General features: G+C 34.8%; 2 protein-coding genes across 2 annotated transcripts; both read left to right on the forward strand.

Moving 5' to 3' along the window:
• Positions 1–1,907: 1,907 nt before the first annotated feature.
• On the forward strand, positions 1,908–4,049 carry LOC18038875 (patellin-6). Its single transcript, XM_006429435.2, has 4 exons — positions 1,908–2,938; positions 3,045–3,169; positions 3,381–3,522; positions 3,630–4,049. Exons 1-4 carry the CDS (start codon positions 2,168–2,170, stop codon positions 3,888–3,890), a joined length of 1,299 nt encoding a protein of 432 aa, XP_006429498.1. The 5' UTR covers positions 1,908–2,167; the 3' UTR covers positions 3,891–4,049.
• Positions 4,050–8,754: 4,705 nt separating this feature from the next.
• Positions 8,755–10,774, forward strand: LOC18038772 (aldose reductase). The gene is made up of 8 exons (XM_006429436.2): positions 8,755–8,974; positions 9,058–9,108; positions 9,194–9,267; positions 9,557–9,644; positions 9,752–9,958; positions 10,041–10,112; positions 10,186–10,428; positions 10,534–10,774. Exons 1-8 carry the CDS (start codon positions 8,831–8,833, stop codon positions 10,621–10,623), a joined length of 969 nt encoding a protein of 322 aa, XP_006429499.1. The 5' UTR covers positions 8,755–8,830; the 3' UTR covers positions 10,624–10,774.
• Positions 10,775–10,840: the final 66 nt, after the last annotated feature.

Genomic DNA, 10,840 nt, shown 5'->3' on the forward strand with positions numbered 1-10,840 from the left:
CAAAAACCTACTCCCAGTGTATGAGTAGTCGTCAGTAACCTCTGGATCTTGAGATCCAGTCATCTATATTTACCTATTTCAACAATTTTAAGTTATTTTAGGTCTTAAGTCTTAACCATGAAATCTTCTATTTTCAAAATTCAAATGATGTTTCCTCCATATTTACTTTTGCTTCGTCGGATGTTCAATTGTCGCAAACTTAGACTCATGATTTGTGTATTGACTAATTACTCGTGCCCCCATTGACCCAATGATGCTGTATACGGCAAGGCACATTATATAGCTCGGTAGAAATACCTTCACCTTTCATGATTTGTTTCTTGGATTCTAATTATCAAGGCCTGAACCAAAAATCAGTCACTAAATTATGAAAGTAGAAGAAGAAAAGTCATTAGTCGCCCAAAACTTGGACAACAAATCTGCTGCTTTAGAGGACCACACACAGCACTTTGGCCAGAAAGCACTAGTCCAGAAAGCACTTGACTTAACAAACGCCTGCTGTATTAAGTTAATTTAGTACGCCAGCTTAATTATGGTTAATTACTTGGGTTTTACGTTGATTAAATTACCTAACAACCAAAGATACAATAAAATGACAATTTTGAAATTGTTTCACAAGAAGAAAAGTACCATTTGTTTGCTGGTCGCGGCTCCCGAAATTCGAGCTTGAGAACGGACACTGGGCCCCACGGAGGAGAAAAAAATACCACTTTTTAAGCTTTTGTGGGTCCCCGTTCTCCAAAGACCCAACAAACCCGTGCCCCGGTTTCAGCTCTGAATTCATCAATTATTATCACCGCTTCTACAAGCCACCGCCACCGCTCCCCTCCCCTCCGTACAGGCTTCAGTTTTCAGCTTGACTTCATTTGTTTCGGATAATAATATTTTGGTCCTTACATTTCAGAAACATTACGTATAAAGATATGATTTGTATTTTTATGCAATTTATTTGTCAAATTTGTTAATTATATTAATAGTTTTTCTGCTATTTTCTTAAAAAGAATTTGAAACAAATCAATGGTTGTTTGTGTTTTTAGTTCCAAGTCTAAATTATAATTATTATTTTCTAAATATTCACATGTTTTCAATTATCAGTTATCCATTGGATAGTGAAATTTCATAACAACATGAAATTACTTATTTAATAATTTCACTATTCAATGGATAAATAACATATCAATTGAAATATAAAATCACTTAAAAATTATTCATAATTTTTGTCATATATTACAAAAAATTTTAGTATATATTTATTTAAGTAAGATATTATTTTTTAACATATTTCTTAGTTACTTTATTTTATAAAAATAATTATATCAACGACTGTACTTTAAAAAAATTATATAGACTAACTGTAACTTACTTTTATATTTCTCATAATTCAATTACTATTATGATATCAATTTTTTTTAAATACTGATTACACATTAGATTACTGATATTACATCAAATATTTATAATTACTATTACAGTAAATAATTACATTGATATTTATAATAAAAAAATATAACTAGGACTATAATATTACATTAAATTTTATGACCTTCACAAGCGAAGGATATCTCTTCTCCACTTATATTTTGTAAAAAAAATGTTATAAAATAATTTCATTCAATAATATTTAATTAAAAAATTTGAGTACATAATATCTCGAATTACTGTCTTCACAGTGAGGGCAATGGGTTGGCCGAGTGGCTAGTATGATATCAATTAAATTGTAGATTCATTAAAATTTTGTGATGAAACAAAAAGACAAACTATGGCTTATTTGTTATTAAATGAAAACTGAGGGCACAAATGTTTATCGTAACAACACGCGCCCTGCATAGTGCGTGGCTGCACTTGCCACACATTCAAATTTGGTACCTCGGTTCTTTTTAAGCCACTGTGGTTTGTTCAAACCAAAATCGCGGCTCATCTCTCTCTTCCTCTCTCACTACTTCTTCATCTCTCTTAAGTTCAGTACTATTATTATTTTTTTCAAAAAAAAACAGTGTCTGTTTCCTCAGTACCACAAAAGAGTGAATATTAGTCTTTTTCTCTTTGACGAACTTCGCTTCTCTTCGGCATTGCTTCACTTTTGTTGTTATTACCAACACATACAAAGCATACAGTCGCAGAGAGATAGAGAGAGATTCCATCTGGGTCTCACTCAAAGCACCCATTAATGGAAGCAGTAACAGTACCAGAGTCATCACCCTCACCCATGTCCCTTCAACAACCCAAAACCCCACCCCCAGAGGCCTCACCTAAACCGTACACCAGTACCAAGAAATCCTTCGTCGCTTCTCTGATGGAAGCCGCCACTCTTCGCTCTCCTTCCTTCAAAGAAGACTCTTACTTCGTCTCTCAACTCAAATCCTCCGAAAAGAAGGCCTTACAAGAGCTCAAGAACAGGCTTGCCGACTCCCACAACGGCTCTGGTGAGAACGAATGCTCCATGTGGGGGATTCCCCTTCTGGGTACCGGTGACGAAAGAGCCGATGTGATTCTGCTCAAGTTTCTGAGAGCAAGGGACTTCAGGGTTCTAGATTCTTTCAACATGCTGGAGAAATGCTTGGCTTGGAGAAAAGAGTTTGGAGCAGACGGCATCGTTGAGGAGGACTTGGGGTTCAAGGAACTCGAAGGCGTGGTGGCTTATATGCAGGGTTACGACAGAGAAGGCCACCCTGTGTGTTACAATGCTTATGGGGTCTTTAGAGACAAGGATATGTATGAAAGGATCTTTGGGGACGATGAGAAGCTCAAAAAATTTTTGAGATGGAGAGTTCAGGTTTTGGAAAGAGGCATCAATCTCTTGCATTTTAAGCCTGGAGGTGTTAATTCCATTATTCAAGTCACTGATCTTAAAGACATGCCCAAGAGAGAGCTTAGGGTTGCCTCTAATCAGATCCTCTCTCTTTTTCAAGATAATTATCCTGAAATGGTTGCCCGGAAGGTATATTTTTGCTTTTCGTTTCTTCAATTTTTCACTTTAATCTGATAATATTATGAGAGTTTCATTTTCTAATTTGTGGGTTTTTTTGGGTGGGTTTTGAGTTTAGATTTTTATCAATGTGCCATGGTACTTCAGCATGCTGTATTCAATGTTCAGTCCATTCTTAACTCAGCGAACTAAGAGCAAGTTTGTGATTTCTAAGGAAGGGAATGTTGCTGAGACGCTTTACAAGTAAGTCTTTTAGCTCTTTTCGTTCTTCATGGATGATTTTTTTTTTTTTTTGGGGGCAACTTTTCGCAGAATCTCTAATATAATTTTTGGATCTTATTTTATTTTGACAATTTATTTGAATGGGTTTGAGTTTGTTGACATCTAAACTTTGAGATCTTTGTCATTTCTAGTTGGTCTGATGAGACTGGATTTGGTGTTTCTGATGATTTAGATTTGTAAGGCCAGAGGACATTCCCGTACAGTATGGTGGACTGAGTCGACCCAGTGATTTAAACAATGGTCCCCCTAAACCAGCTTCTGAGTTCACTGTCAAAGGAGGAGAGAAAGTTAACATACAGATTGAGGGCATTGAGGTTCATTAATAAAAATTATGAAGTTTTTTAACTGCTTAGTTTTCTTGATTAATCTTTGTTTTGTGCTAATTTTGCTTGTGGTTTATGTTGTGTAATCAATCAATTAGGCTGGTGCAACAATTACATGGGACATTGTTGTTGGAGGCTGGGACTTGGAGTACAGTGCAGAATTTGTGCCAAATGCTGAAGGCAGCTACACAATTGCTGTTGAAAAACCCAGAAAAATTTCACCCTCTGAAGAAGCAATTCGCAACTCCTTTACATCGAAAGAAGCAGGCAAATTGGTTCTTTCCGTCGATAACTCTTCTTCCCGGAGAAGAAAGGTCGCTGCTTATCGTTACATTGTCCGCAAATCCTCCCTGGTTTAGGTGTAATACCAAAAATAATGATGACTAGATATTAAAAGGGTATTTTGGTCTCTTTGTTTCTGTTTTTCTGCTTTTGAGAGATTAATTAAGTAATGGCTGTGAACCTTATTATTAGTCTAATTAAGTAGTTGTAATGTAATGAAAAACAGATGATGAGTATCAGCATTTCTGTGCCTCTTTGTATGGCTAATGGCTTCATATAGTATATAGTAGAAGAAACGAAGATTTCAACTTTGTTTTGAAATTGGGTCCTGATTACTCGAGTGGTTTTTGAAATTGGGCTTCGGTTTTCAGAATTACAGTAGTGGATATGAGACAAAAGCGAAGCAATGTGTTTTACTCGTAATAAGCCTTTTTTTCTTTTCTTTTAACTTTATTTAGACTGCGTTTGTGTCGCTCTTGTAAGAAGAGAGATGCCTGCTGGAATCAACCTTACAGGCAGGTCACTTTTATGTGTCTGGAATTTGAAAGGGACTACTTAATGGTCACGGCGTCTTTTATTTTATTTTTGGCCTTCTTATTATTATTATTATTATTGGGTGTTGGATTTATCAATAAGAGGGCAAAAAAAAAAAACTAAAAAATAGCTGAAGTAGGAGAAAGATTTTGTGCAGATGATGAGGGATTTGGTAAGTGTTTTGAGTTGGATTTTTAATCTTGCAAATTTGGAGAATCCAACAGTTGTCACGGGTGTTGGAAGTTAGAACAGAACAAATGTTAACGTGTGAAAGGGGTGTTAATGGTAGGAAGGGGCGTGGTGTCACATGTAACATGATGGGCTTGAAGAAATTGAATTTCTTCGACAACCTGCTGTTTTGTTTCTTTCGGTTTTTGGGTACGAATATGAATGTTGTTAATTATTTTTCAATATTTATCGAACCGTCAATTGTTCCTCTATTGATATGCAGACCAACCCTCTAAACATTCCTTAAGAACTTGCATCACTTTTACAAAGATTGTTTTTGAAAACAAAATGACTTTGAAACACCTCTAAAACCCATGTATTTGAGGTAAATGCTAAATGGCCAAAAAGATGAGGGAAGGAACAATATTGTCGCTTCATGTGCCCTTCTCTCTTTTACTTGTGACCCACAATAACAGAGTCCCACCTACGAGTTTTTGCCTTATTCAAGTGGAACCAGGGCTGCCCCTTTCTTTCATGCAGAATCTGTGAATGCGCCTACCTTGACTAACCGACCCGCCTAGATAAAGGAAGGATACCGAATGCTTATCTTCATAAACATCATAGAAGAAGTCTAACTGGAGTCATTATTAGGAGGAACCTTATTGGATTGATAATGAAAACCAGACTAATGGGTAGTGAACCGAGCCTGTTTAGTTTTATTGTTAAACATTATTCTTTCAATTTAGTAGCTCTCCTCTCCTAAAGACTTACACATCCGTTCTGTTGAAAAAAAAGGGTCATTTTGTCCGCCAACAGTCTACTGTTAACGATCTCTTAAAAAAAAGAAGAAACAAAAGTCATAACCTTGCAGTCAATAGAGCCGCTGCCACCACCCCGGCTTATAACAGAGTCAACAAAGCCACCGCCACCACACCTACGTATCACGGAGCCAACAAAGCCACTGCCATCATTCCAACATTGTCAAACGTTCAATTTAACTCTCTCTCTCGCATTCGTGTACATAATCAATTTTTTTGTCAAATAATTTTTAAAAAATTAATTATGTGATTTGTGATAATTTTTGGAATCATTGAGGCATAAATAGTTAAATAAGTTCTAATATATTGTACTTGTTTTATGATAGTTCTGTGATTTATGATAATTCTATAAAAATTTCAATTATGTGATTTGTGATAATTTTTTAATGATAACTTGATTTGGAAAATATTATATTGATGCGTAACAAAGCAAATTGTAGAAGCTTGCTAATGGCCTTGACCCAAATTGTAAAGCTTGATAATTTTGCAAATTGTAAAAGTATTTCATTTTTCGACTCTCAAATGCACCAAATTTTTGGCTCTCCACTTTCCATCTTGTCTCTAATTTTGTTTTGTTTTGTTTTGTATATGCTTTAATTTTTATGAGCTCTAATTATTTCCTATCTCACTCCTTAGTTCCATATTCCCGTCAGTTTTACATTTTTGCATACATGTTACCTTTTTGTACTGATGCAATACTTTATAATTAGGAATGCAAATATCAATTTTGGCTTAGAATATCAATGATGAATGCAATATTGCAACATCTTATTATTGTGCTTTGTCAAAAAGAAAAATTAAGTGTTCATTGAAATGTTCAAATCACGCGACAATGAATATGAGAATCACTCGTTAAACTTTAGCCTTCTCCATAGAATAATTAGAAAAGCAGATGGATGGGTCCATGAATTTTTATAACTTTAAGTTTGACAGTGTTCGCATGTTGCAATTGTAAGGTAGTTTCGCAATGACAATCAACCCGCGATTCTCATATCATCTATAGAAGAAGCTTTCCTTTGGTGTATAAATTTCATTGCTTGTAACATTTTAATTTAAATGCTGTGAATAAAACAAATAAAAAGTTTATATTAAATTTTGAAATGATTAGAAATAGAAGAATATGTGAATATTTGAGTTCTAGATTGATCAATTTATACATAATAACCACATAAATGTCTCCATATTCTCCTTTAAAATCAATCCGCATTCTAACAAAATACTGACCATTATGATTAACCCTAACAAAGGGAGCAAATGACATGTCATACTTATTGGTAAGATATGTAGTGTTAAATGTGATGACGTCTCTAAAATATTTGTGGGCTGCCTTACTCCTCGAATTTACCCATAATACATTCTTCAATCAATCATGCTCGTCCAAATTAATGCTAAAAAAACTCCTTACATTCTACTTGCTTTTTTTGGAAGTACTTTAAAATTGTCATACAATCTCATTCTCCAAGTTGTAATCGCCTTGTTTTGTCAACAAGGGTAAGTTAGTTTCAGAATGACAATCAACCTGTCATTCTCATATCATCTATAGAAAAAAGCTTTCCTTTGATGTATAAATTCCATTATTTGTAACATGTTTAATTTAAATGCTGTGAATAAAACAAATAAAAAGTTTATATTAGATTTTGAAATGATTAGAAATAGAAGAATATGTGAATATTTAAGCTTTAGGTTGATCAATTTATACATAATAACTACATAAATGTCTCCATATCTTTGTGTGAAATCAATTCACATCCTAACGAAATATTGGCCAATTAACTCTGACAAATGGAGCAAATGACATGTCATACTTGTTGGTAAGATATGTAGTGTTAAATATTATGACGTCTCTAAAATATTTGTGAGCTGTTTTACTCCTTGGATTTGCCCACAATACATTCTTTAATCAATCCTGCTAGTCCAAATCAATGCTAAAAAACTCCTTACATTTTACTTGCTTTTTCTAGAAGTACTTTAAATCACCATAGTATATCCTTCTTCAAGTTGTAATTGCCTTGTTTTGTCAACAAGATTTATGCAATCTTTTTATGAGAATGAGACATTTTCATACCCACTAGCTTCAATAACAATAAAATTAAAATTTTAGACTATTATAATTCCTGCACAATCATTCATTTTAATATATTTTTTGTACTTGCACTAATTTTGCTATCGCAAGAGAAATATCCAGCTTTGCCTGGACTGAATCCTTAGTTGTGTTGAAGGTTTAAAATTCAAATAACCTATTTTTCATCTTCAATTCAAATTTACTTTTCCGGTTGGCGCTACGGTCACATGTAAATTTTGCATATTTTACAATTCATCACTCCCTTGTATACTAGTTCCACCTTCATAAGAAACCTCACTTGTTTACTATAGACTTTGTAAAATGCAAACATTTCTTTATGATTACTAAATAACATTTTAAGAGTTAGCTCATATTGTTTCGGTTGCACATTTTTAACTATATTGTTGGTCCGTGTTTCATGTAATTTTTCAAATGCATGCTCATTTTCTAAATTCTCCATGTGTATTAGTAATAAGTAACTGAATTATTTTTTTTATATTTTTGTTCAGTAAAAATTTAATTCATTAACATTTTAATAATTTAAATTAAAAAAATTCTAACAATTTAAATATATAAAACTCATCTAGAAATTAATTTTATTTGAATGTAATAGAAAGAGAGAAAGTTATCAATGAACCATAACAATTTCATTAACTGCAAAGCTGCCCGTATTGTTGGAGTGCTCATCGTCAGCACCGAATACAGATCTCGTCGTCGGCTCCGATGCAGATCTCGTGCTTGGGGATAATGTTAAAAACATTACTGTTGGCTCATTTTTTAATTATTATTTTAATAATTATTGTAGGCTACAAGAGAGAGAAGGGCACGGCCATTTAGCAGTACTCTGTATTTAATTAAACCTATTTGACAATGCAAAAATGGCTTGCATTTGGTGTTGTGTTGCGCTGTTGTGTAATCGTATTATCATATCAAGTGATTGACACCACTGATCAAATGGATACAGGAAATTTCATTTTTAGTACATTAATTGCACAAACAGTGAATTACTGTGGCAAGTCAAATCTAGAAATCCAATTATGGAGAAACTTTTGGCTAAAACTCTCTCTTACATAGGGAATTCGGTTTCAATTTATGGTGCTGATGTTACACGCATTCCTCATTTTAAGCTCACACATACTTCGGCCATTATGGCACCAACAGCTCAAAATGAAGCCTCAAGTCTATTCATTTAGCCCATCCAAAATTAGCCAAATTTCAAATCTAAAAACTTGCTGACATTTTCTTTGAAATAGAAAGCAGTAAGGCACGGATGCCTCTTTAACTGTTTTGTCAGTACGTGTCTCCCAAGCAAGAAGCCATGTACTAATTCAGAGTCCCTATAGTCCCTTGTGTAATTCTTGCAATAAATCTAATATAAGATTCAACAGCTTCAGTGTTACCGACAAAAATTACAATTGCAAAGACAAGAACAAGAATGGCTCAGTCAAATATCGAACCGACTAATCATAAAGCCGAGTCGTTTAAGCTGTTGAGTGGCCACACAATTCCAGCTGTTGGATTGGGCACTTGGAAAAGTGGAGATGAAGCCTTCAAGTCTGTATTCACTGCCATTGTTGAGGTACTATCACATTTTATTTCATATTTTGCTCACATTACATTATAAAATATTTCAAGTTACAAGTGCTTTTGATTTCGATGCAGGGTGGCTACAGACACATTGACACTGCCAAGCAGTATGGTGTTCAAGAAAATGTCTCTCACACTCTTGATCTCTTCACATATTGCAAGATTCACCATTAAAAAAGTTATTTTATTTTATTTTTCCATTTTCTTGCAGATAGGGCTGGCACTCAAGGAGGCCATGCAAACAGGGATCCAGAGAAAGGATCTCTTTGTCACATCTAAGCTATGGTAATACATCACAACACATTAATGATCAATAAGTGACCAAATTATTAATGCTGGTCACCGCTTAGGCCATTGACCAGGTGGTAACATACTCTTAGTTTGAATTTCAATGGGACTCAAAATTTTAACCTGAAAAAACTACAAGTATGTTGAAGACTATAACAATATTTTAGACGCACATTTTCGAGCTACGTGGAGACGTTGATTATAATGTGAATAGTTTGTACTTTGTAAGATATAATAATTTCAAATGTTGTAATATCTTTTCATATTTCATGGAGAAAATCTATAGGTGCGCAGATTTGTCTCCAGATAGAGTTCGGAGTGCATTGAACAATACCCTTCAAGAACTCCAACTTGATTACCTTGATCTTTATCTGGTAATTGCATATTATATATGTTCTTGTTTCTCATTCATTAAAATTTTCGCGTACGAGTAATGGAGCAACGTATGTGTCTTTCAAATTGCACTTCTTGTTGGTTACAGATTCATTGGCCATTTAGGCTAAAAGAAGGAGCCAGCAGACCTCCGAAAGATGGAGAGGTTTTGGAGTTTGATATGGAAGGTGTTTGGAGAGAAATGGAGAAGCTTGTGAAGGATGGTCTTGTTAGGGATGTTGGTGTTTGCAATTTTACTCTGAAGAAGCTCAATAAACTACTTAACTTTGCTAAGACAAAGCCTTCTGTCTGTCAGGTCAGAATCAGATTTATTAGTCATTACAAAATTGTTAACAGCTATTATGTGATATCCCTTTAGTGGGTGCTTTTGGCTTCAGATGGAAATGCATCCCGGATGGAGAAATGATAAAATACTTGAGGCCTGCAAGAAAAATGGCATCCATGTCACTGTAAGACCAAATAATAATTCGCATTATTCATATTTAATTTTGGTGGATCATTTGGATTTTGAATCTTTTGCAGGCATACTCTCCATTGGGCTCACAAGGAGCAGGCAGAGATCTGATCCATGATCCAACGGTGGAGAGAATAGCAAAGAAGCTGAACAAAAGCCCCGGCCAGATTCTACTGAAATGGGGGATTCACAGAGGGACAAGTGTGATCCCAAAATCTACACATCCTGACAGGATCAAGGAGAATATTAAGGCCTTTGGTTGGGAAATACCAGAGCACGATTTCCAAACTCTTTGCAGTATGACTGACCAGGTAATGTTCTCATTGTGCAAAAGTGCATGCATCTATATATATAGCTATAGTCTGTGCCTGAGTGTGAGATTGATTGATATGATATTGTTGTTGTGATGATTTCAGAAACGGCTATTGCATGGTGAAATACTCTTTGTAAACAGCAGCGCAGGGCCCTTCAGGTGCGTGGCTGATCTTTGGGACCATGAGGACTAATTGCTTGCTCTTCCAGGTTGCACAGAACATGTGATGTTCTGCAAATGAATTATGATTATGAATAAAAATAACCCATTTTTGTCGCTTTTTAAGTTTGGTGTTTTATCGCCATTGCTAAGGCAGCATAGCTCTGAAAATCTCCATGTAGTACTCTCTTTCCTTGAACCAAATCAATCTATTTCTAAAGTGCTCTAAGTCAGTTAAGAAAAACAAATTT

This window comes from Citrus clementina, unplaced genomic scaffold (assembly GCF_000493195.1).
Source record: "Citrus clementina cultivar Clemenules unplaced genomic scaffold, Citrus_clementina_v1.0 scaffold_6, whole genome shotgun sequence".
Taxonomy (NCBI): Eukaryota; Viridiplantae; Streptophyta; class Magnoliopsida; order Sapindales; family Rutaceae; genus Citrus; species Citrus x clementina.

Excerpts from the sequence above, each read along its gene's own strand:
- LOC18038875 (XM_006429435.2), top strand. The coding sequence starts at position 2,168 with ATGGAAGCAGTAACAGTACCAGAGTCATCACCCTCACCCATGTCCCTT. Across the intron at positions 2,939-3,044 it reads CTGAAATGGTTGCCCGGAAG|ATTTTTATCAATGTGCCATG; the intron begins GTATATTTTTGC and ends TTTTGAGTTTAG. Across the intron at positions 3,523-3,629 it reads TACAGATTGAGGGCATTGAG|GCTGGTGCAACAATTACATG; the intron begins GTTCATTAATAA and ends TCAATCAATTAG.
- LOC18038772 (XM_006429436.2), top strand. The coding sequence starts at position 8,831 with ATGGCTCAGTCAAATATCGAACCGACTAATCATAAAGCCGAGTCGTTT. Across the intron at positions 8,975-9,057 it reads TATTCACTGCCATTGTTGAG|GGTGGCTACAGACACATTGA; the intron begins GTACTATCACAT and ends ATTTCGATGCAG. Across the intron at positions 9,109-9,193 it reads AGTATGGTGTTCAAGAAAAT|ATAGGGCTGGCACTCAAGGA; the intron begins GTCTCTCACACT and ends ATTTTCTTGCAG.